Source organism: Oreochromis aureus, linkage group 12 (assembly GCF_013358895.1).
Source record: "Oreochromis aureus strain Israel breed Guangdong linkage group 12, ZZ_aureus, whole genome shotgun sequence".
Lineage (NCBI taxonomy): Eukaryota > Metazoa > Chordata > Actinopteri > Cichliformes > Cichlidae > Oreochromis > Oreochromis aureus.
This window is the reverse complement of record NC_052953.1, coordinates 13211583-13238298: the sequence shown is the minus strand read 5'-3', so window position 1 is coordinate 13238298 and position 26716 is coordinate 13211583. Positions and strand designations below refer to the sequence as shown.

Genomic DNA, 26716 nt, shown 5'->3' with positions numbered 1-26716 from the left:
ATACAATAAAGCGGTGCATGCTCAATCTCTGACTGAAAGCGCTAATTCGTCATTCGGATTTTGTCAGACTAAAGTAACTGTTAAAACTGTTTGAAAAGCTAAGCTATACAACAAGGAGAGATTGAGAATTTCCTTTTAGTTCTCAGTTTATTTGATATTGACAAAAGTTAGTCAATTTTGTCTGTTCTTCTGTAAAACGAACTAAGATTTATTTTTAGAATTAATATTTTGTTTCTAAGTGGAATTGACAATTTAGTGGTCTGTTTTGTTTGTTCTATTTTGAAACTTAAACGCTTTAGCGGCTGCCCTTTGTGTAGTTTGCAATATTTGCCTTTATTTATCTGAAACTGAAGCCTCATGTTCCTTAAGTACATCTGCCCTGTTGAACTTATTATGGGAAATAAATATTTAAATCAAAACAAGCTGCTGATTATTTCAAATATAGTTATTTGGCTTATATCGTGATGTATATCGTTATCGCCTGAAATGAAAAAACATATCGTGATATGAAAAATTCTTATATCGCCCAGCTCTACTTTCATCTGCTTGTGTTTTGGGAGATTGTTCTTATAAAAATGTATATACCAGTAAGGATACAAGGCCAAATTTATTTCATGTGATGTTGATATTGTTCATTCAACATTATATGACCAATACAGTTTTGTATACTAAGTAAGTTTCTTCCAGCTCAGAGCAATCTCCAGACTAAAACCTTCTGCCTAATCTAAACTGGACTATTTTAATACACTGTGTACTGGAGTTAGTCAATCATCTCTTCCGCATTTAGACTTGTGCAGCAGTTGGCTCAGATGACTCCATTGTTAGCAGACTTCTACTGGTTCGCTGTGCGTCAGAGGATCCGGTAAATAGTGTCACTGTTTGTGTTTAAAGCCTTAGATGGTCTCACACCTTCATATGTCTTCGACAGCATTCAAATACTCCCTCAACATCATTTAGGTCTGCTTCACAATCATTCCTGATCACTTTTTAGTTATCTGTTTATTCTGTTTCATTTTTGTCCAATACGCTTTAGTTTTAAATGTGGTATAGGAATTGTTATACATCATTCATTTTAGAAAGATTGCCCAACAGTATTTCTGTTGTGTAATCCAAGTTAGATAAGTCAGATGTGATATTTGACATCACACAATGATTATTATAAAGGAAAATCTATGCTAAAAACAAATAGTACATGTAAGTGTTGTTTGTAATGCAGAGGTGAGTGAGCTGACCTGCTGATTTTGACCCAGTCAGGTGGAACAATGGATGACACTGAGTTCTTCACCTCAATCAGAAACTGAAGGCAGAGGAGAAAAAGGAGGAGAGCTGATAAATAAGACCAGAGAAGACAGGGAAAATAATGTGTCACTCTTGATTAAAACTGGCAGCCACAGACACAAAAACACAGACATCAGACCATCACTGTTGCTGAGTCTTCCACCCAAATGGCCATCAATCCTCCCACCTTTCTTTCACTTCCAGCAACACACACACACACACACACACACACACACACGCACACGCACACACACACACACACCTCTTGTCCGGAAACAGTCGTATATTCGAGCGCGGGGGCCTTTAGTATCAGACGGACGTCTTTGCGGTGGTCTTGAATCTCACGGAGGACAGTTTGGATTTGCTCCCTTCTTTCCTGCAGCACTGGGAATCCAGACAGATCTGAGAATAGCTCCGTCTTGTTCCCTGACCTGCACAAATACACAGTCCAAATGTGACTGTTACTGGTAATATATCTCAGCGGATTTTCTAAGAGATGAGCCTGTGGTCAGCTTGACCTTTCAATAATGAACACTGAGGAAAAGAATTATCCGTGTGACACTAGGAGGCCTTTTCCTCTCTCATACTGTATGCCAACTATTGGTCATACATTTATGGAGTGACAGCAGGCATCTCCCACTGTGCCATATCTTACATTTGTCAGCCCAGTTTTGTGATGCTGTGTTGTTTTTCTGATTGCACCGTTGAGTCAATTAATTGTTTAGGGTAGACTGCTGTCAGCTGGTTAGATTTATTTATTTATTACTGCACCTTTCACTATGCACGTGTTTAACTATCCATCTATGTATCACTACAAAATTAAAAAACAAATCCAAAAGAATTCCTTTTCTCTTTAACAGATATATATTGTTTGCATTTAAGTAAAATATTATAACCCAACACACATCAAAGCAATCAAAATTATGCTTCTTCTGTCAGTTCCACACCTGTGCTGCTGCATACTTACTTGGCTGCCTTTTCATTGAGCACCTTTAGGAAGCTTTGGGCTGGAATCAGCTGGTCTGGAGTGTCCAACAGAAGGCTTCGAAGTAGCACTGAGCTGATCTGGGAACGCATGGCTGGTAGCAAAGTCTGCAGTTCCAGCCCCAGGCGAGAAAGACTGCTACTAATGACGTAAAATTCCTGAGTAGAAGACTGAAAAGATGTGCAAAAAAACAAGCAGAAACATTACTAAATATATACCAAAGTGCCTAAAAAAACTATTTAAAATTGGTCCTTTGCCAAGTTGTCTTGTGTGCGTAGATGCAATATTGGTTTATCTTTGAATAACTCATAGGTCAGTGTTAAGTGCTAAACAAATAAACATTCTTCATAAAATGTTCAGGTTTAAGGATTTGAATCAAAAAGAGTGAAAAAGCAGCCAATGGCCAAAGTAAAATTTTAAAAGACTCTGGGGAACTATTACTCACGACCACTAGCAAAAAAAACAGCCTGGCTCTTTGGAAGCAAATATAAAGAAACCACTCGTGACTCAAGACTTTTGCACAGTACTGTATGTTCATGTTTGTAAGTGTGTTGTATTATCAGGGTACTCTGTAAGCCAGGGAGATTACATCATTAAATCTTATCCGCGCTGGCCAGCAGCCGAGCTTAAAGAATAGCCATATATTACATCCAAAGGCTGTGAGAAAACACCACTCACTACCAGCAGCACCGACTGCACGTCTTCACAACAAAGCATCAAGAAAATAAAACACTACCCTTCAATATGCATCATACTATATTTGCTGTATTGCACAATAAAAAAATAGAAATGTAGATACAGGACTTGGCTGGTGCTATTTAGCATCTATTAAGACGCAAATGATACATTTTACTATCTTTAAACGGCAGCTGTCTTGGGAATCACTGATAATCCACAGTACAGAAAGCAAAGCAGCCTATAATCAATAACTTCTCATATTTCTTCAAGATCAGTGTTGTGTCTTTTAAAATAAAAGTGCCAATCATTTCAGACTGAATAAAATTAATGAGTAATCAATCAGTGATAATGTAGATTATACTGACCTTCTATTGCCATTAGCAATGTTACTGTATAGTACCAAGTCTTGACCCTCGGGTTAATGAGAGGTCACAGTGACAGTGGTTTATGGTGTTAATCACATGCTGCAGTTTTAATGCTCCTGCCCCCGTGTTGCTCTTTTATGGCCCCAAACAGGCAGCGACTAGAGGCCACAGGCATGTCCTCTCTCCCATTATGTCAGTGGAACCGTGGAGACACAAGCCATTACACACAGGCCCATTTATCTACAGATGGGCAAAATGACAATTAAGGCCCCTCTGAGTGTCTACTGCATGTGTGTATGTGTGGGTGTTTGAGTTTATGTGTGCGTTAAATGACATTTTATCATTTTCTTTCAGCAACAGATGAAGGAATCCAAAAGCTGAACATGACACAAGACATCAACCTCAGAAACAAAGTGTCTTTTTCATCATTGGAAACACACACACACACACACACAGAAGATGAAACCTTCTGACATTTCAAAAAATGGGTCAGATGGGAAATGAGACTGTGTCAAACAATCAGGTAAGCGCCACAGAGGAGACTGCTCCCTGCTGTTAATCAAGCGTGCCATAAAAAGAGAGAGAGAAACAGAGAAAATGTCAGTGAAAGAAAGAAGAAGAAAATCTTCTTGCCTTTCATTTCTATGCAAACCAACGAGAGGAATTATTTCACAAATGTTGTTCCCCTGCTGTTAGGGCTGGAGGATTATTGCAAAAATTATGATCCGAGTTGTCTTGTTCAATATAAAGATGATTATTTAACAATGCTAATTTTTAAACTATCATCTTTTTTATTAAATCTGCCTGTTCTCGTATCCTACAGGATTCAAAAACAATACCACAAAAATTGTGATAAAATATAATAAACATTATCCAAGTTAGTGCTGTGCGATATGGAAAAAATATTTATCACGATATGAATTATTTTATATCATGATAACGATATATATCACGATATACCACCTGACCTGTGGTCATCTGGAAAGTATGCAGTCTGTAAACAGCGAGTGGAGAGGGTGCAGTCTTTGTGGGAGCATTTCAAGTTGCTATACATCAATACAACCGTTATAGCCCAAATTTTAATAATATGTATGCATTAAGTCCATAGTAACTACATAAATTGCAAAAAAGTGCAATAAACTACAAAAAAATTGAAAATCGTTTTTGTTTTGTTTTTTACATATATTTCTAGTTAGAGAAATTTAAGAGGCTTATCCCTCAAAACTGTAAATACAAGAAAGTTGCACAAAATAGTTTCCAACCACGAGAAATTTATTTTGAGTGTCTTCATAGTTTTATTTTTGAGATACACTAATTTTTATATACTGCAGGAAAAATGAAAATAAATAAATGCAAATTTGCAAGAACACAGCATGTGCATCAAAATAAACTATTTCCAACAGTGTAATTTGACTTCTAAGCATCCCAGAAACGATACAGAAAAGCATAAAGTCAAACATGACTTTTAAAAACACCAACATAGGCTTTGAAAGTAAAAAACTACATTTTCCGCGAAAATGACGTCACTTCCGGTTTCGGCCAGGTAATGGTGGACATGCGATAATTCGCGCTGACTTATGAACAGCTGATCGGATCGGAAAAGCGTGTTTCTGGAATATTGTTTTTGTTGCTGCAAGTCTGGAATATTATGTTTTTGTTGCTGGAAGTGCTTTTTATGCAATTTTTGCAAAGCTATATGTGGAAGGAAACCGTGACTTAGGACAAGCTAATGAAATAAGATGTAAGTACAACTCCTACGGTTTCATATGCAAAAAAAATTATTGCGCTAGCTTACGTGGTTCCAGTTCTACAGGGATTTAAAAATAGTTAGGCAGAACGGAGTGTGCCTGCTCCGACCGGTTGTAAAGGGTTAATGATATATTTTATGTAATAATTTATGAAATTAGGGTTAGAAACGATAGAAACGATAGAAGACAAATGGCACGATAGAAACTTTTCTATCGTCCACACGATATATATCGTCATATCGCCCAGCACTAATCCAAGTTATTTATTTGTGTTCTTTTACCTTTTTGTGATATATGCTGCAGATGCCTCGCTCCAGGTCTGGCAGACGTGACAGCAGGGATCGAATGGAATTTAGAGTCAGCGAGTCCGATTCCAGGATTTCCTGCACCGCATCCTGCCTCTCGGATATAGACCTGCAGGTTCATGAAAGAAAAGGTAAGAAGAAAGGAAAGACTTGCAGAAATTAAGAAGATAGCAAGGATAACAAAGAGTTGAAAGAAATGTAAATCAGTGTCATCATCACCAAAAGGAATGTGTCATTTGGAAAGCTGAATCAGCCCTGATTGAGATAAATGGGTTTCCTTAAAGGTGATTTACACATGAAACAAACAAGCACCAAAGTGTCACTGATTAGTTTCTATGTAGATTCACACTTGCGCCGTATGTCTAAAAATGTGTCATTTTTAAGAACATTCAAAGCAAACAAAGGTGACCAAATTCTAAAAGATGAAAGTATTCTTGGAAAACGTTAATCCAATACCCAAATCACCAACTTAAAACTGGGACTGCACCCTGTACTACTGCACCAGCTGCAGTCACTGTACTTTAACGTGTAAAGTCACTTTAAATACCTGGTCTAAATAAAATCCCTCGACTGCACAAACCAGCATTCATGAAGGTACAGCTGCTTGTAGCTTCATTTCCCCAGTGACCTTACAGGACCTTTGACCTCTGTAGATGTGGTTGACGCTAAGAAGATTAAGATATGCTTATTAAATTTAAACATTTGGAAAATGAAAAATTCTGCATTTGGGCCAGGTGAACTACTAAGGCTATGAATTTAGGGAAATGATCAAAATCGCTCAGACAGCTTTGTTTACAAAATGCAGAAAAGCCTCATATTAAAGTCCTCTATGAAATGCTTTTTAGTCCACAGTAAGTCCTTTCTGTAAGCGTAAGCATCCAGAAAAAAATGGACTGAAAAAGCAGATCAAAAGAAGCTTAGTGACGTAATAAATCGGACATCACAGATCATACTATTGTGCGAGTGTGTATGTGCACATGCCCACAAGTGTCTGTTCTCTGCACTGCTGTGCTCTGTATCTTGGAATTAATGTACCTGGGAGTAATCTGGGTTTTATTCATGTTGAACGTCTCTAGAGGAGCTATCTGTATAATCTGAAAGCAGTGTTCCATCCACTGCAATAATCCCTGCCCAGTGGCAGAGGGAGGGCCACACACACACAGAGAAAATGTTCACACACTTAAAAACACTACAGAGAACTGGAGAGGTACTGCTGTGTGTCCTCAGCAGTGCTTTTATTTAAGGAAGTCACCTCCAAAACATATTTGTATGTATTTTCACACCACAGTCTCTCTAAAAAAAAAAAGGAACAGCTGCTCTGCCATATATCCTCCCAAACAACACTTACATATTTATATGTGAGATCAGCTATTTTATTCAAAAAAAAAAAAAAAAAAAAAAAAGACAAAAAATGTGGAGCTGGTTATAATTTTCATCACAGTCGTGAGTCCTGGACTGGGATGCAGGCCACCAAGCAAACATTAATATTATTAACAAAGGCCTGCCTCACACATCCATTGCACCCTGTGTGTTCACTATGCACCCCAGCTAGGTAAAGGAATTGACCTTTTCTAGGAGCTATCCTGTGAGACCTATTCCTGCTGATGTTGATGCCAGATGTGCATTTATCGCCTACATCTGGCCAAGTCATCACCCAAGTCGAGATCATCCAGTTGTGCCCACAATGTCCATAAATGCCATTCCATTTTCCTTGCATAGACGTTCTCCAGTATATCACCAGAATGAACAGTACAGCAAAAGGTGAGAGCAGATGCTCCTGACAAACACCGGTGGCACTGAGGGGCTCCAACAGCTGTCCCTTACGTATGAGTCTGGAGGACATTTCCTAGTAAGTGCAATATATTAACTCTTTTAACTCTATTACCAGCTTAAAAACCTACTGGGAATAACCCTTGGCACTTTTTCTAAACTATTTTAAAAATAGGGCAGCATGTTTGCGTGGGTTCCCTTCGGGTACTCTGGCTTCCTCCCACCGTCCAAAGACATGCAGTTTGTAGGGATAGGTTAATTGATTAATCTAAATTGTGTGAATGTGGGAGTGAATGTGAGCGCGTATGGTTGTCTCTGTGTGTTAGCCCTGCGACAGACTGGCGACCTGTCCAGGGTATATCCCGCCTATCGCCCTATGACAGCTGGGATAGGCTCCAGCACCCCCCGCGACCCTGAAAAGGATAAGCGGAAGCGAATAGATGGATGGATATTTTAAAATATTTCAAGCCTGTTTATAAAACAAAATAAGTGGATATGCATTAAGTTTGAGGGTGGTCTCCACCTGTACAGCGACTCTTGGAATAACCTGGAAACTACTCTAATAGCTGTCAAACCACATCTTTATTGATACACAATGAGGTGTCAAAACTCGTCATCAAGGGTACAGTGGAGGTTGTTAAATGTCAGGGTAGCATTTATGGGGGAAAGAGTTCAGGAGACAGTCTGGTCAGGGATGCCATTATAACCAAACAGTTTCTAATGGGTTTTACTTTCTACACTAGAAAGGTGTCTCATATTTGATGAAGTAGACAAAGAGTAAAGATTTTATTACCTGTTGGTCACATGCCATGTAATCCTCAAGAGGAAAATCATATTTTTTTTTGGGGGGGGGGGATGCAAATGTGCCTGAAAATCTCACATCTATCTCATGTCAGGTAATTAAAACCTATTATCCTTTGTTAAATACAATAAGGAAATTTACTGCCAGCATTTAACCCATCCTAATAAGTGAAACAGTGGGCAGCCAGTGTGCAATGCCCAGGGACCGATTCTAGCTGTAAGCCTGTGTCCTGGCCAGGGGCACAGAGACAGAAAAATTAACCCAGCATGTGTCTGATGGCAGGATAAACTGGAGCTCCTGGAGGAAACACACAGAACAATTGGAGAAATGTGAAGCCTGTGACCCCTCTTGGTGTGTGGCAACAGTATTAACCACTGAGCCACAGTGCCTGAAAATGATTATCACAGGCATCTTTCTAATATGAGCCAGTTATCACATGTGACATGAAAGTGGCATTAGTGCTGCCTCAGAGTCCTTCAATGTGGTTCTGTGATCCAGAGAGCCTCACAACGCAAGCTGCATGGAAATAAAGTGTGCAGCACTGAAAAACTAAATGATAAGAACGGACACTGAAGCTAAATCAGTATTGACAATCATGCTCCATCACGTGTCAGAGGGTATTCTATACTCACTGCAGGTCTGTAAGGGGCTGGCTCACCCACTTCCTCATTAGTCTCCTTCCAAACGGAGTGCGAGTGTGGTCCAACACCCACAACAGACTTCCTTTCACACTACCATCTGTCTGTGATGGAAAGAGCACATAAAAAAGCTTAAATGTACATTAATGGGTGCCAACATATTCTAAGAAAGAAAAAAATAGTAAGGAGAAGGAAATATGAGGTGAACAAATGGTGTAAGCCACTAGCAGACATGGTAGGAGGCTTGAACTGATCTTGAACTCCATATGTGACACGTGACGCATATGCTGTGGCAGCAGAGTCATGCTGAACCTTTGAGTCGTCACCCACACACAAGTAAACCGAAAGAGACTTTTTGTTATGGCTGAAATGTCAGTTTAACTTAACTATCCATTAATCTTTTTACAGTTTGTGTAATTATAACTGATTGTAGATCTTTAATTTTAAAAAGATTTTTCAGTAGTTAAATCTGGGAGGCGTCAACACACCTGCCAGATGACCATATGCAGCTGTGATTAAAGCTCAGAGTAACAAAAAGGTTTATTGAAGTAAAGCAAATCAGTTATCCAAGTGACTTCTTCAGTCTCAACTGACTGCAGGTTTCCCCAATGGGGACACTTGGATGAGTGATGAAACGTTTCTCCCACTGAAAATGCTACGTCCAGATGAACAGAATCAACTTTTTGGGATTTACTTACCGATCAATCGCTGTTCTGTCTTGCTTTGTTCCAGGGAATAAGTCTCTAAGCCAGCGAGGTCTATAAGTATAGACCTAACACTGCTATTTTTTGATCCTTCACTAGAAGTGTTCTTATATTAACTTCCACTTGCAGTTACACCTCGGATCTCAAACCTGATTGAACAGCAAAGATCGGTAGTTTTTTTCTTTTTTGTTGCTTTTGCTTTTGTGTGTGTGTGTGTGTGTGTGTGTGTGTGTGTGTGTGTGTGTGTGTGTGTGTGTGTGTGTGTGTGTAGGGGCTTCTTCAAGTGGTCTTCCTTTCATTTGAAAGATCAGAGCTGGGTCTCTACAACAGACCAGTTTTTAGAAGTTTTCAATCAAAAAGTTTTCAAGCACAGACAGAGCATCCTCCAAACTTGCTAAGCTTTCTCCTACAACCCCCACATTCATTGGTTAGACGGTCAATATTGTGCCATGTGGTGAGCAATAGGATTCAGTGAATTCTATTCCTTTGGAGAGCCATCATGTACCCTCACACAGGAGATTTTTTTTTTTTTTTTAACCAATCACCACAATCTAGACCTCATCTCAATTTCTGTTAAATGGAAATCAGTTTTGACACTGGATGATCCACCAGAGGTAAAAGCAAGGTGGCAAAACAGGATTTGTAAGGACCAATCTAAAAAGACCAGTAGTTCCAGTCAGACCGACATGAGAAGAAAATACTGAAAGGGACAATGATTGATCAAATTTAAATCAGGTATAGTTTTTGTTTAATGAGCCAAATCCAGGAAATGTTCATCACATCTTGTTGTTTAAGAAAAGTATAAAAAAAAGTAAAGGAACACTTTTTAAGTGTGTAGCATCAAGTCAATTAAATTTCAATTGAACTTCTGTTTTCTCACTAGTTTTGAATTTGGTTCAGCTCCATGTTATTACTGGTAGTGGGAAGCGATACCTGGACCCCACAGAGGTAGCCCTCGGATGGGAGATGAATACATGTCATTGCCAGAAGGTCTGCTGTGTCTGCCAGCACAGTCTCAAGAGAATGGGGGAGTGACTCACTGCCCGGCACCATGGAACCCGATTGGCACTTGCCAATACAACAACACAAGAATTGGCAGGCACCAATTGGCACCACTGGCACCACTGGCACCCTGGGTTTTCCATAAATGACAGCAGGCTCACCCTAAGAAGATGTGACACGGCTTCTCCAGGGTATGGAGAAGGTGTGGTAAATGTTATAACATCGCTCAGGATGACCGGTGACCTCCATGGTCAGGTCCATGGAGGGACACAGACTTCTACAGGTTAGGCAATGGCATCCTAACAGCCATTAAGTTTCAGTATGAAATCCTTGGCCCCATTGTCAGACTTTATGTTGGTGCAGTAGGTCCTGGGTTAATCCTAGAGCATTACAACGCCCTGCCTCATGTGCTGAGATTATGCTGGCAGTTCCTACAGCTCCTTTTTGAGCAGTGTATTGTTATTCAATAGCTATAGCAGTGGTGTTGAGGCTTGGTTGTGACTCAAACTTGCACAGTAGACATAACAACTACAGATTGATTTAAATGGAATGTCAAAGCAAAAGACACACAAGTTTCAAATTTTGACTTGGTGAAATTCTGCCTGGTGTAATGAGCGTGACAGCAGTAAGACCTTGCATAGCCAATTGCAATGCGATTACTAAGCTAACAATGTAAAGGTTTGATCAAAACATTTTAAAATATACTACCAACAACATTGCTTTGAAAGGGAAATGTTTAAACGCTGTGTAATGCTGATAGCCAGGCCAATGCGAACAAAATAGCTGAACCTGCCAGACGAAAATCTGGTGCAGATGTTTCCGTTTACCAATTACTATACACCAGAGGACTATACTGTACGGTGCAGTGCAAACCATTTATCATAGAGCCAGCCATCACCCTTTGTTATGTTTAATCAGTGGTCAAGACTTCCAGCTCAGATGTGAATATTTACCTGATTGTTGAGTATTTCTAGATTTCGGAGAGTGCCGGCGCTTAGAGTCATAATCTCCGACTCGCAGGTCAGACGCCGGAAGGAGCTGCAGGAAGTATAAACTCATATAAAAATATAGCTGTGGGATTAAACGATCGATCACATCATCTGGAAACATGTTGCAAGATCTGATGACTAGAATGATGGCATTTCGTTTCTATTACAGGGATTAAAGTATTCCAAGATATTATTTTCCCTTTCCTGGCGTATAAACACTGGTGTTCACATCAAATGTAAAATAAGATTTAAAATAAAACAATACTGCCATTATTTTGTTACATGTAACCTGTTAATCCCTTGGAAATGCCAGAACCAGGGAAGGAAATAACAATCATTTTCAGTATAGATTGATGTATCAATTGATCTTTCAATGTGTATCTGAAATGTCAAAGAACAGAACCAAAAAAAATATCCACAACACGTTCCCAGATTCTACAGTGACACATCCAAATATCTTGTTTTGATTGGTCAGAAGTCGAAGAAAAGAAGCAAAGCTGGCAAAATAGAAACAATGAATGTTAGTTTAAGAAAACTACAAAATAGAATTTTAAAACACCTGAAAATTATATTTGTGTCCGCTCAGTGGAAACAATGGATGATTACAGTCGCAGGCTGTGTTGCTGAATGTTGTGAACGTTTGTTTTCATGTACCTTTCACTTCTAAGAACTCGCTCCAAGTTGAATTCTTGAAGGTACTGGATGAGCGGCCCCAGACAGCTGATCACTGGGCTCTCCAGGGACGCTACGCTCGACAGAGAGCGAGAGCCTGGAGGACACACGCATAAAAACATGCAACATTTTCAACATCAACACACAGCCATGAGTCATGAGCCCACTCCTCAGACACATCTACTGTGCTCTCAATGACAGGATGTGAGTAACTGAGGCGATCATAGTGTAACAGGAAAAATAAAAGCGTTGCAGTGACACAACCACACACCTTTCGCCTGGGTGTGACAGTAGAACGAGGTGAGTGTGTTCATTGCCGAGGCAAACTCAAACTCCGCGCTGTCCCTCCTCTCCACTCTGACTCTGTCGTCAGCCTGAGCGCTGAAGGAAAACAATAACAAACTTTATTTAAAACAACACAACAGCATTAATATCAGAGATTAGTGACTGTACAGATGCAGAGATAAAGAATATATACAGTACTGTGTGCAACAGTCTTGAACTACTATTATTTCTGTACATTTCTCTTAAGAAATGAGGAACGGGGGCAGTGATTTATTGATACAGGTACAAACATAAAAGGAAACAGTACACAAAGTCTAAACAATTATGAGGTTGAAATTCAATATTTGGTATGAACCCCCTTTATTCTTCAACATAGCCTGAACTCTCTAAGGCAAGCTTGTGTGTAATTTCTTTAAGCAGTCTTCAGGAATCGTTCTCCAGGCTTCTCAAAGGAGAGTCAAAGCTTTTCTGTGGATGCTAGCTGCCCTTTGTTTTGCTCTATTTTGAGATAATCACTTACTGTTTACTAATGAAGTAGAACTCTGGGGAGGCCAATCCCTGACTGATAGTGTTCAATTGTGTTTTTTTCTGTCCATATACATCAACAATTTTGACAAGATTCCCAGCACCACTGGTTGAAATGCATCCCTAAACCACACCTCCACCGTGTTTTACAGTTTGCTGCAGTCTCTCTCTTTGGCATCTCCGTGCATATCGATGAAGATTTGGGTTCATAAGACCTGTTGCAGTAGTACTCAGTCCAGTCCTTCTATAATTTGGCACAGCTCAGCCTTTTCTCCCTAATTCCATTCCTTAAGAATGGCTCCTTAACAGCCATTGAGCCCATTTATGATGACGATTCCAGTGAATGGTAGATGGATCAGCTGAAGGGTCAAAAGGGTTTTTTGGTATATTTTTATGTGTAGGCACAACTGTTTCATCCATCGAGTTTGGTGACTTTAATTTTTGCTTTTGAGTCATTGGTTGGTGTTAAGTGGCTGAACAATCAAGAAAAACATTCCCTGAAAATGGTCAACTTCAAGAACTAAATTGAAAATGAGAGAAAAGTCAGTCAATGTCCAAAGAAAAACTTTGAAAGCCCTTCAGAAAGGCTGGAGAACTATGGCTCAAGACCACTTTAAAAAATTACAAGAAAGTCTGGCTCCTTGGAAAAGTATAAAGAAATACAAGGAGCCTCAAGACTTTTGTACAGCATTGTATCTGAACATCTTCCTCTGAGAGAAAAACATTCACATAGCTGGACTGCATGTTCCAGCCATCCTTTTGTTTAACTAGACTCTATACACAGAAATGCAAACCTCAGTCACACACACCTGAACACATTTTCACTGCATCTCCTCGATGCTCCGACGGATCTCCGTTTTGCTATATTCACTCTTTCGGCACTGCTGCTTTCAAGGACTCTGTTACTTTGTCTGCACAGTTGTTGCCAGGGCAACCTAGGCAAACACGTGGCTCTGGACTAATGCCCACACATACACACACACTTCATCATATTTCACTGCAGCTACTGGTTGGACTGGGAGTAAGGATTATGTAAAATGATCAATAGACGGCATAATGTGCAACTCACAGAATTAACCTTTTTTTTTTTAAATCTAAAAATATTTTGAGATTTATAAGAAAAGCGACAACTGCAAGTATCGATTCGGATGAGAGTGCAGTGTAGCATCTCTGCAGAATCCCTAACAGGTCCCAACCAGGTGAAGGTGGGTTGTAAGAAACTGTTAAGCTGGGTACTGGTGAAGGTTGTTAGAAACAAACAACCGGGGGTTTGAGTTCTTCATAACTCATCTCGACTCAGCTGATATCTAAATTACAGATAGCTTTGATTGGATCGGTTTTCATTTCATTTAAACAATAGAAAGAGTCTGCAGTCAGAGCAGCAGCTCTTATCCTTTTAAACTAAACAAAGGATGTCAAATATACAGCCTGAAGGTGCCAGTAGAGTCTGCTGCATGGGCTGAAATGAAAATGTGTGAAAACGGCAGAGAAAGATGGCTGTATTTATAAGTTTTGTGTCCCGAGTTGTAAAGAATAAATCTGCTAAAGAGTGGTTGTCCAAACTTGTAATTTCATAAGCATTATTGCCAGTTCTTACGGGCAAAGTCATTAACTATGTGTGTTACCACATGGGAACAGGAGTGTTAAGGCTAAGAAGTCATACAGACAGAGCAGTTTCTTTCTTTTACAACAGCAACGTTTCTTTGTAACAATAAAAGTCTGAGTGAATATGGAAAACTGACATATTACCGAAACTGCACTTTTTTTTCTGAAAATATGTTAGGTTGTTAACATATATGTGTGGATGAATCCATAAATATGACCATTTTCATAATGTATCTCTTGGATGCGGTACATGAACTAAAATAGGCTTGATACCCCTATGCCAAAAATGTAAACAATAACAATCTGAGGTTGATATCTAGTTGGAAAAATGTCAACATTCTAGTATTTTTAAACCAGGTCAACAAAGTGAAAAACTCATTTACTAAACTAGTTAACATTTTGATGTGGTTATAGCACAAAAAGAAAAGGTCAGAGGATCATCGAAGTGGTTATGATTCATTATCTGGGGACTATGAATGTCTATGTGTCATACAGAGACTGTATATAAAAGACGGGCATAACAACTGACACATAAGCAACTGGCTAGCAACAAACCCTGTTGTGAAACTTATTACTAAGCTTTTATTTGCTGTCATCAATTTGGTGGCTGCAATTTACAAGTTAACATGTTGTGTTCAGTAAGATTTTAAGCTACTGATTGATATCAAAGCTAAAACACGTCGGGAAAGTGTCAACATAGGGCACAAGAAACAACATTGTTAACTATACAGGTGGAATAGTCACTCCCTGCTGGCCATTAGAATTGAGTTGTAAAGCCTTCCACATTGGCTTCACTCTTTAGACCTTGTAACTTTGCCCATTGTTTAAATTTAGTCTACTGGTCTATTAGCAATACACAGTTGGTGAAGAATTTAACTCAAAATCACCAAAAATCAAGGTAATGGGCTCCTGGCTAAAAAGTTAACAGTTAATTTAACAGATCATCGGAGTCTTTAGGGTTGATCTCCTGAGGTGTGGGAGATTTATATTAAGGTTTAATCATAATCTATCCAATAATTCTGAAACATTTTAGGTTTGGGCAAAATTACACTGCCATTTGTAGAGTCACTAGTATGGACAAATTATACTGTAGGTACCATCAGCTCACAGAAAACCCTGTTTATGCACTGTACAAGAAAAAATGCTACTTTTGATACTGGGACTACAACTTGCACTGTATTGTGCAAGCAGCATAGAATAGCAGCAGATGGTAAACGGACACTTCTTAAGCCTGGGGTTTAGCATCTGTCCCAAAGACACTTCATGCGGACAAAAAGAGTTAGGGTTTGAAATCCCAACTCTGACATTACAGAGGAAAACCTGACAAAGTCATCAAAACCATCCTGACACCACAACAAAGAACTGGTAAAATGTGCCTCATGTTAATGCCAAGTTTGCCGTGATGGTGAAAAATCAATGAAAATCAGAAAAGCTAAAGGTTAAAACCAAGAGATCAGAGGTTAACATGCATAGGATCCAGATTAAAGTTATCAGGTTAGTATTACCGCAAAGTGAATCCAAAGCTCTGAGAGCAGCCACTGAAATGTAGATACACACTTTTAAAATGCACAGTGTACGTCTGCTTGTGTGGACATCTTCTAAAACATGACCGTGATCTTACCAGGAGCCAAGGACTTAAAATCTTTGAAATAGTGAGAAGATTTATGCTCATCTGACACTGAGCATTTTAGTCGCTTCAATCAGCGTCACTGCTCTAATCCAGACTCATGACTCATGACTTCAGGCTCTGCGTAAATAAAGCAACTAATACTTCACCTAGCTACAACCGACCTCAAAGGGACTCATTATCAGCCGCTCTATAGACACAAATCCTGTTGCCAGGGGTTCCATCTCATCAGCCCACCCCAGAGACACACTGTCACCAAGAAAACCCAGTTAAAATTGTTCACCGGTGTGGGCCTTTTTTCTGTATTTACTGTAACCGCAACATGATATAATCAAAATATCAATTATGCATCTATGTATAATTATTCTGGTCTAATGAACTTCAACTGAGAAAATGAACTGCAAAGAAGAATATACTGGAGAACTTGTCAGTAGCAAAGCTGCGATAGGCTGGGAAGTATTGTCTCTGAAGAAAAATGCATTAAATGAAATAAATCTGTCTTAACAGACAAAGCTGCACTCTATTTTTATGGCATAAGTTGAAAAGTGAGAAGAGCCTTGTCTCTGATAAACACACTGCCAGACAGCAGAGCTGTTCAAACACAATAATTGAATTGGCCTTTACAGGCCCGTCTCACTATAATCACTCAACATGGACATCTGAAAAAAAGGAAGCCAAGAAAAATAGAGAGAAATTAATACAGATTAACTAAATTGTCTAGAATTAAATTCAAGCTGAGGGTGGAGAAAAAGGAAGGAAAATTGCCTCCAGCATTATAAAAAGGTGGGTAATGAGAAATCTGCCCAGCCAAGGAGTCAGACAAAAGAAAGTAGCAGAAATTTCTCCCATTTATCCAATCATCCTCTGCTAATCTAATCCACTCCACTCCCTCCCACTATCTCGTTTCATTTTCACAGCATAATGCAATCACAAGCTCCCTCCAGAGGATCTCCTCCCCACTGGTGTGAACATGCTGGCTCCAGACTGTCAGCAAAGAGGAGTCGAATGGCAGCGCAATGGGAGGCAACAGGTTTATGGATTACATTCAGCTCAGCGTCACCGTTGCTGCTCGTGCTGTTGGTCTGCCAATTAATAAAAGGACAAATGTACTCAGTTTTCCTTTTTTTGTTCTCGTGATTCATACAAGAGCCTGCAGACATTAAATTAAGGCTTTCAAGTGAAGCTCAAGACCTTCAAGACATTCTGATGCTCCTTATGAGCTAATCGCTGGAATAATCAAACCTGATGCTGTTAACTTTTCTGAAGCTAACTTGCGTCTTCATCTGTTTCAAGTTGCATAAATAACAGAATATATTTCTGTTTTCCAATAAAAATATGGTCTTTATGTGTCTATAAGAGTATTTTTCTACTAAATTCTGGTGGATGAAAAGTCCAAATTGTGTTGATCTCACAAGAAGCCAGCCTACCAATGAGAAAAGGAAAACTATAAAGCACTTGTTTAAACTGATTACAACCACCAAAGCCTCATGTTAGCTTTACACACACACACACACAAAACATTAAGAAAGAATATTATGAAACTTGATCTTTTAAACGACTGAACCGGAGGAAGAATTTTAAATATGTGTAGGCAGGTGTGTCTGTTTCTGTAACTGCTGTAACTTTTTCTTTAAATAAATCTAGTGATATAAAATGACCATTTATTGGGACAGCCAGTCTATGATCTTTTAAAGTACAGAAGGCTTGGCTGGATCCTGTTTAGCCCTGCAGTGAAATCCAGAGTGCTGAGAACCAAGCCCACATTGATTTCCTCATCCAGACTGAGCCTGAGGAGTTTCCAATAAAACAACTGCCTGCCTGCCCGGGGAAACCTAAACCTAATTCTGCAAAATGAAATACGCCAAACTCACAAACAGATACAGCTTTGTAAACACATATATAAGCTCAGTGCTTCAGTACGTTTTAGTAATAAATTGGTATATATTGCCCTCTAGTGCCTTCCCAGCATATTACCTTGCATTAGTGATGCTGTGCAGGAGTCTCTCGGTTTGCTCTGAGAGGTCAGAGGGCACCAGGATTTCGACAGGTTTGATTTTAAGCACACGGCATTCCAGCTCAGAGCGAGAGGGACCGTCAGGAAAACAGTCCAGAAGCACGTCGCCTGTGCTGGGCTGAACTGCCTGCAGACACAAACACATGCTGTAAATCAGATGATGTCAAAGATGTGCAGCTAGAGCTCCAAGTTGACAGTTATACACTGTATAAACTGAAAAATGGCAAAGCATGTTCAAATTTAAATAAAGTAACTTTTTGTCTTAAGTAACCTATTAATCAAGATTTAATTTCTTTACAATTTCTTCTTCACTACAAATGAGTGTGTGTTGTTATTACACTATTAACATGCAAAGAAACTGAACAGTGAACAGTAAATTATTTTAAAATAATACATAACAGTCCCCTAATATGTGTTGAACCAAAAGCCAAGGGGTAACCTTACTTTTAAATTAAAAGTAAGGTTATTTATGGATTGACTTATGAAACTCACCACAAGCCCTACAGTGAGCCGCTTCTTCAGTTTGTCCCAATTCTCACTAATACAAAGCAGGAAACTGTCGGGAGGGTCCGACACAACATCATCGCAGCCCCCCTCCTCCACATCCCCGAGTCTGCAGACCGGATTTACATCTTTAAAGAAAACTGTCAAGGAAACTGCTTCAAACAAAGAGTGACAATAAAAAGTTGTTTAAGAACACGTGCACACATTCATCATCTATAAGGATACCCTCTCCCACCAAAGTGGACTTGGTGTACAGGGCACTGAGCTGACGAGTAAACAGAGCATTTCTGTTGGCCCCTGACGCTTTGATCGCAGATGTTTCTGTCTGTTTAACCACTCCAACCTATAAATTAAAACAAACAAATAAAAAAAGCCAGCAGAGCATGAGCCTAAACGGCTTGAAAACGGTAATCATATAAAGTCAAAGATAAACCAGAAACCTTGTGTCCGTGAGACACCAGCCGTCTGACATGAACAAACAGGCGGTGTGTGGGGATGCTGCACGTCATGAAGTTATGATCCAGATGACAGACGATGTTCAGCTCCTTTGCAGCAATCTGTTCACAAACAAAACGTTCTTCAGCGATCAGTGAAACACAAATCAAGTGCAGAGAGCCACTGTGTTGAAAGAAGAGAATCATCTAAAACATAAGATATGTCTTTTATATTTTATATAGTTTCAATTTAAACTCCTTCTAAATGCATCACTAACACATCTGCTTTTTAGTTCTCACCTCTGCGTCCTCTCCAAAGAACCTGTACTTGTAACCACACTCCACAGCCAACAAAGCATCCTTATGCTGCTGTTTCAGCTGGATCACCTGCTGCTCAAGGGGGGTGAAAATGCTCTTTGAACGCCTGGAGGAGGTGCTAGACCCCAACAGAGGACCCAGCTCTGCACACTTTCCTCCTCCTGTCTTGGCAAACTGAGAGAAGTGAACTCCCTGCAGAAATAAAAATACATCAAATCTGTTACGATGTGAAAAGTCACAGTTGCTTTTTTCAGTGTTATCAGTTACTTTTCTTTTTGCATACCTGTTTTGCTGCAGCCAACCCCAGATCTGCCTTTTCTTTATCATCCTCCTCTTCATCCTCATGCTCCCTTTCTGCATGCTGCAGTCTGTGTGTAGTTTCAGGTTGACCTGTAGCACAACGAGGAGGCCAATCACTGCTTTCCTGACCTGCATCAGCTGTCTCTGTTTCTTCCCGGGTGATGCTGCTGACGACACTGGGCTCAGCCCCGCAGGTGAAGCCTTTCAGCTTCTCCAATGTGGAGGAGCACAGGCTGCCTGCTTTTCGGCTCAGCGTCAGCTTTGTGTCTGAAGAGAGAAGACAAGTACTACACTCACATCAACAACAACTTCACTTTTTACCTCTCAGCTGTAAGAGGCTGGATTTGTGGAAGAATTTGTGAATGCAATAACACAAGTATGAGGCGAGGTAGGATTCTGATATTTATAACACAGGTGCTTCTACTAAAAACGTTGGACAAGTTCAAATCTCGGTTACCTCAATCTTTCTGAAAATATTGTGAATGCAATAACTTAAGAAGGAAGTGACCTAGGATTTTCAAAATTTTACCGTAAGCGCATCTACTAGTGCAGCGATGGGTAGCACTGGAGCCCGACAGTATTTTTAAAAAGTAACCAAAACGCATTATGGGCAGGGTTATCTCATCACAATCAAACCAGTGCACATGTTGTTTGGAGAACTGTGATGCTGCTGGGTACTGGACAGATATAAGTGACTTTAATGAGGGTTTAGAAGATCATGACATATTTTTCTGTCTGAAGTCAACACTCACCTTTAATGCCCTGACAGGACGCAGGCTCACACTCCACATCCTCCGCCTGTTGGTCCTTTGGAGAAGGCTTAGCTCGTTTTCTTGGCAATTCCAAGTCATCATCAGATGAAAGCTTCTGCTGGAGGATAAAAATGAACTGCACTTCAGTAATTAGCATTGAGTGAAACATTTCTGATATTTGCGTGTGAAGCACAACTCACGTTGCCTCTTGAAAGCTGCTGCTCTGCAGGCTTTTGGTTAATCCCGCGCTGCTTGTTGGAGGCAAAGCTGCTGCTGCTGCTCAGTCCTCCAAAGTACCTGCTAATAGAGGTCTGAGTAGTGCAGGACTTTTTCAGAGACTTTGGCATGCTTTAATGTTCGCTTACATTTAATCCATAATAACAAATCGCACAAAAATTTGCGTATACAATAAAGTGCAGAGCTTTGACAGCCGCTGTCCAGCTTGTCAAAATATAGCAGCGCATCCGATGAGGTCACAGACGCGTAAATGACGCGCGCCTTCTTCTTCCTCTTTGGTTAGCAGAGATTGGCGGCTCTCAGGAGCGTTGCTGCCTCCTCCTGGTTCACCAGATATTCTAATCAATGCATTCTGCTCTGTGAAATCTTAAAATTATACACTCTTCGAAAAAGTAAAAGACTGAATTGTAAACGGTTGTTTTTGCAAAACTAGTCGTATTTTTGAACATTTTTCATTTTTCTCATGGGCCGGATTTCAAGTAAAGAATATGAACAATGAAGTGTCTGTCAGCAGATCAATGTGTGTGCATTGTCTGAATGAGTGGTAAACGAGTGAATGTGAATATAATATGCATGTGAAACAAACAAAAACAAAGGATTAGGAGGAGAGGAAGCAGATCTGGCAGGGCTGATTTGTAGTTCACTAAGCTCAGCCTGCTCAGGTGTGCAGCATTTATACTCAGGTGATCTCCTTCCATTCGGGAAGAAACAGACAGGCCAAAGCAGAAAGAAGGCGGCACCAGTGGGCAGTCTTGTGTTTAAGTGCAGCACATAACTGAAACAATTTTTCAAACTTTATACAAGCCCAAAAAAGGCATGTTTGTCCCTCAGCAAACATTACTTTGACAGGCAGTGTTAGGCAATGTATAAAATCTTGATCTGCATACTTTTGACTGCAAGTAAGTCATAAACATAACTTAAAAACTTGTTTAGAGCTTCTCTGTAAAAAAAAAAAAAAAGAAAAAAAAGATAGAGATTCATAAGTGAAGCTGTGCGAAAACATGCCTTTATTTTCTCTCTAAAAACAAGGAAATGGCTCCTTTAAAGTCTGGTAATCTAGTAGTCTAGTAATTGTCGAATAGAATAGTTATTTAGCATATAGTGTGGTGGACCACTGGAGGGCTCCACTCACACCCAGTTCTCAGGAAGTGTTGTTGCTGTGTTTTGGACGGAAAAGTATTCAGTTGTGTGGTGATGAGTAATAAACCAGGAGTGTTAATCGAGAGCTCTCGTGTCGTCTGTGTTTACCTCCACAATAGGCTTTAAACTAATAAATAAAATTCTAAACAAAGAAAACAGAACTCTTCAACTTGTGAGCATCAGATCATCTTAACCTGCCAAAATGTTTAAACTGAGATGACACAGCTAAAAACTGTTACTTGAATTTGGTATTTAACTGATGATTTCCCAATGCTTACTTTCCTTTTAAAATACATAAAGGAATATTTTTTTTTTAAACATGTAAAAAGAAAACTCCCAATTAAGAAATAAGAAACACATTAACACACACAAAAAAATACACACGTGTAAATATATTTTCTGTTTGGACTTTTATTTGCTTTAGGAAAAGTGAATATTCAAGAAATAAAATATTTGAACAGGACAGACCCTGATTTACTTGAAATGACTTATCAGAATGTCGGTGAAAAATTTATGTCATATCATTGCACCAATCATAGAATTAGAAAAAAGTGCAGCATAGAAGCAAAAACTTGCAATGCAGTATTTGGCGATGTCAAACCCTGAACTTCTCTAAATGACAAATTAAAATAGCATTGACAGTTTTATTTCATATCAGGCACTTCAAAGTTGTTTATTTCTTCCCTACTGATACAAAATAGAATCTGAAGTGCAGCAGGGAAACAACTTCATTTCACAACCTCAGAAAAGAAATTTGAGGATGGCTGAAGATACCAGCAGGATGGCACTGGGACCAGTTGGAATAGCGCTGTTACACAGGTCTCCTTCACAGCAGGACATAGGCCCAACACATGCTTCACTGTTTTGGCAGCCCTTTAAAACTACAGTAAGACCTGTAAGACATGAGGGAAAATTCTCAGACAGACACTTTACAAAACACGATGTGACCAAGAGCCACCAGACATTCAGCTTTTGTGTTTACTTTTAGCTAGAGCTTGTGATTTGAGATAACAACTCACCGTCTACTCTAAAAGTGGAACAACGGTTGAAGCTGAAATCACAAACAGTGGTGTCTGTGCAGGATTTAGGATCGGCAACTGTGCATGTGTAGCATCTTAATCCACATGCTATAGAAATAAAAAGAATTTCACACACATTAGTAATTACTGGGAGTTTTTTTTATGCCCTTTGAGATAGAGTTGTCAGAAATTGGATCATAAATACGAAGTGAAATCTTAAGAAGTCTTCTCAGTCTGGAAAATATTTCCCCTACTGACCACAAGAAAACTAAATATGTTTGTATCTTTTTAAGTCTGTTTTTTGCCCCCAAAATTAACAGGAAATGACTCCTTTAAAGTCTGGTGTATTCTACATATTTTTAAAACTACAAACATTTGTTTCTTAGACTTAACGTTTCAATGCTTAAACATAAAATAGATAAAGTGTTCATTTCTTTTTTCTTACACGCCTCACCAACTCACTATTGAATTGTTAAACTATTTCTTTAACTTTTTACCCTTAAACATAATTACACATTTTCTTACCTGCAGACAGAGTCACACACAGGATCAGAGCTCCATAAAGCTGCATCATGAACTCAAATTGCTGATCAGTTTCTTGAGAGAAAAAGCTGCTGCTAATCTCGGCTCAACTTTCTAATTTGCTTTCAGAACCTGAGCTTTTGTATTTCTTCAAAGAGCCTCCTACCTGGTGGTTATGACCACGCCCCCTAAAGTGACAACACTGTCGGCCTCACACATTTTTGAAAATCGAAAGACCAGAACTGGGACCTGTTGGAGTAGCGCTGTTACACAGGTTCCCTTCACAGCAAGACCATTATGTGCAAGCCCAGCACATAATGCACTGGTTTAGGCAGCCCTTTGAAATTATGTTAGCACCTGCAAGACATGCGGGGAAAATTTTCAGAAATCACGTTACAAGACATGTTACTAACAGCTGGTTGACATTCAGCATTTGTACTCAGTTTGAGGCAGAGCTTCTGACATGAGAAAAAACTCATAGTCTATGCTGCTAGTGCTGTGGCGTGTCCAGCGGGGTGGCCTGGCCCTGGGAGGATTTCAGTACTTTTCCATGAAGGTTGAGAGTCGGGTGACAGGAGGTGGGGGTGTGAAGGTATAAGTGTAACTGCTGAGTCAGGGGGGTTTCTACGGTGGCCCTGAAGTGCAAACCACAAAAACAAATCACAAAACGCACAACAAATTGAAAAGCGCAAAAACAAATTGAAAAGCGCAAAAACAAATTCACTTAACGCAAAAACAAATTGAAAAGCGCAAAAACAAATTGAAAAGCGCAAAAACAAATTCACTTAACGCAAAAACAAATTGAAAAGCGCAAAAACAAATCACAAAACGCACAACAAATTGAAAAGCGCAACAACAAATCACTTAACGCAAAAACAAATTGAAAAGCGCAAAAACAAATTCACTTAACGCAAAAACAAATCACAAAACGCACAACAAATTGAAAAGCACAAAAACAAATTGAAAAGCGCAAAAACAAATTGAAAAGCGCAAAAACAAATTCACTTAACGCAAAAACAAATTGAAAAGCGCAAAAACAAATCACTTAACGCAAAAACAAATTGAAAAGCGCAACAACAAATCACTTAACGCAAAAACAAATTGAAAAGCGCAAAAACAAATTGAAAAGCGCAACAACAAAAACCAAACCGGAAGAGGTAGGTACCAATGCTGCAACAACAGGCATCACTGATTGGATGATGGATCCGGTAGCCTTTTGAACCGGAAGTTGTTCTGCCGAACGTGGTTATGAGAAAGAGCAGTCAACGGCTGTATCCCAATTCAGGGTCTGCAGCCTTTAAGTACGCAGCCTCAACGATCCTCAAGGGCCGCGTACTCAAAGACCGCTAAGGCCGGAAGTGCGAGGCTTGTGAAATGGGACGGTCTAGCCTCCGTCGCGCTGCCCAGGTTGCCTAGCAACCATAACACCAACCGCTGGAAACGTTTCATACAGCTTTGACGGAAATGAAGGAGAACATATTTTGTTCGTGTGTTTGTTTCTACACGAGCTTTGTGTGATTTAATACGTATCTGAGGCTGAGACCACAGGACTGTAAAACATGATTGCTGGCCTTCATATCTGTACTGAACAGTCATTTAAGATTAGCTAGTAAATAACAATTAGCTAATGTTGTTCATGAGACTAAAGTCAGTGTAAATATGATATGGCCAATATTATAGTTATTATATTAATCATAAGTTATTACAGCAGTGAGTTTGAACTCTCAAATCAAATCACTTCTATTGTCACATCACATGTGCAGGTACACTGGTACAGCACATGTGAGTGAAATTCATGTGAGTGAACTCTGTGTCTAATACTGAGCTTCAGTAAAGATTCAAGTTGCAGTTATTTATATGTCCTATCACCTTAAATCTTCACTCAAAGACACTCAAGTATCTTTGACAGTGTATATGTAGATGTATTATATATAAGAGACAAATATTGTCCGTGTAATATGTTGGCATTACTAAATTTGGCTCAATGCTTACATATATGTGTAAATAGAAAATGTACGAGCTGTGATAACTGTGTCTGATAGAATGAAGAGTAGACTGATACATTAAATATCCCTTTATTGGGTGAGAAAATCAGACCATGTCATAACTGCTTTAAGTCATACAGAATAGATATCAGAGCCTTAAACAGGCTGACTTCTGCTAAATGGGTCAAACTGGGCAGAAAGTATACAAACACATAACATCCTTATAGAATATGATGTAACACTATAGATCAACTTACCTCAGAATATATAAAGCATATAAACAATTACAGCAATATGATGCAACAAACACAGCAGTACTACTAATCCAAAATACTCAAAGCTTCATAGAACTGAAACAAACATTTATTTTTAGCTCCATTCTGCTGCTGATACATACTTTAGGTTTCTGAATATTAAACTTGGTGCTGCCTTTCATAGTGTGTAACTTGAAGGCCCTGAGTACTTTCTCCCACACTGAAAACACTGGAATGATCAAATTATCTGAACATTACCTAATAATGATTCAGGACAGATAATTAGTTATTTTAAATGTTTCTAGCAGTCCTTCACAAACAGGAACAGTATGTCTATTCTCCACATCTGTCAGCTGCTGCTGGCTCTTCCTCCTCCTCTTCCTCACACACTGCTGAGTTTGTCCTGGTGGATCATCAGGGTGCAAAGCCTCACAGATGATGTGCAGCAGTGGGTCCCTCAGTCTGTCCTCACTCTGGACACTTGCAGTCGTCACACATGGAAATCAAATGTGTGATAAGCTGCAGGATTCAAACACAAGTGTAACTTATAAATACATGTTCATACTTTTATTCCACAATCAGAGAGAAAGAAACAGAGAGAGAGTGCAGGACAGACAGACAGGTGACAGTCTCAGGTGTATACACTGCTACAAAACAGCACAAGAGAAGGAGGATTTAGTGTTTGTGTTATTACAAGTGCTAAACAAGAAGAGTTCCCAGATGGTGCAGTGGACACATGTGTGACTCCTGTGATTAAAGCATCTTTCTTTCAGCTTAACGAGTGAACCGTCAGCTCGTTCAAACACACGTTAAAGTCCGTTTGGCTCGACACCACCGAACAGAGGCAGCAATATAACATAGCTAGCAATATAACATAGCTAACATTAACAGTGCAGTGAATCCTGCTTGTGCCGTGATATTCAGGACTGCAAACCGAGCAGCATCACTGACTTTCAGCTTGTTGTGTTTGTAGATATATGACTGACTTTAATTATCCATAAAATCATCACATTCTCTGTAAGATTAAGGTCAACTATTGTATTATTATATTTTAAATGCTTTAAAACAAAGTAAACGCTGAAAGTACAAACATCGCTAATGGCAAATAACTTTGCCGACATGTGGCCAACAGTAATGTTTTAATGTTCCTCATTATTAAACATTTGCACATAAAAAAGTGACATCATATTCAGTACTTACGTTTAACAGTTTACTCTTCGGCCGCTACGCTTCTGCCGTCTGCAGCAAAATTATCCACA

At 39.4% G+C, this 26716-nt stretch overlaps 1 protein-coding gene and 1 long non-coding RNA gene across 4 annotated transcripts in view; both read right to left on the bottom strand.

Annotated features, from left to right (window-relative positions):
• The window catches only part of msh3 (mutS homolog 3 (E. coli)), a 59481-nt gene extending 38688 nt beyond the window's left edge, over positions 1-20793 (bottom strand). The window contains exons 1-16 of one of the 2 annotated variants that reach the window (XM_039620702.1): positions 20501-20793; positions 20301-20418; positions 19532-19815; positions 19231-19440; positions 18937-19053; positions 18722-18839; positions 18485-18624; positions 17953-18119; positions 12208-12317; positions 11919-12033; positions 11229-11313; positions 8564-8673; positions 5336-5468; positions 2246-2433; positions 1541-1709; positions 1233-1297 (exon numbers count right to left, since the gene is read on the bottom strand). In XM_039620702.1, coding sequence (XP_039476636.1) covers positions 1233-1297; positions 1541-1709; positions 2246-2433; positions 5336-5468; positions 8564-8673; positions 11229-11313; positions 11919-12033; positions 12208-12317; positions 17953-18119; positions 18485-18624; positions 18722-18839; positions 18937-19053; positions 19231-19440; positions 19532-19815; positions 20301-20418; positions 20501-20647 — 2276 coding nt within the window. In that variant the 5' untranslated portion in view covers positions 20648-20793. The remainder of the gene's footprint in view (positions 1-1232; positions 1298-1540; positions 1710-2245; positions 2434-5335; positions 5469-8563; positions 8674-11228; positions 11314-11918; positions 12034-12207; positions 12318-17952; positions 18120-18484; positions 18625-18721; positions 18840-18936; positions 19054-19230; positions 19441-19531; positions 19816-20300; positions 20419-20500) is intronic. The other variant, XM_039620703.1, reaches the window with a different exon arrangement.
• Positions 20794-22084: 1291 nt separating this feature from the next.
• Positions 22085-24419, bottom strand: LOC120443167. Of its 2 annotated transcripts, XR_005615205.1 has the most exons (4): positions 24384-24419; positions 23222-23853; positions 22697-22804; positions 22085-22570 (listed from the first exon to the last, which is right to left on the bottom strand). It is a non-coding gene; the product is annotated as an uncharacterized LOC120443167 (long non-coding RNA). The 2 variants fall into 2 exon arrangements; XR_005615204.1 differs by lacking the exon at positions 24384-24419 and having other exon boundaries at positions 23222-23932.
• Positions 24420-26716: the final 2297 nt, after the last annotated feature.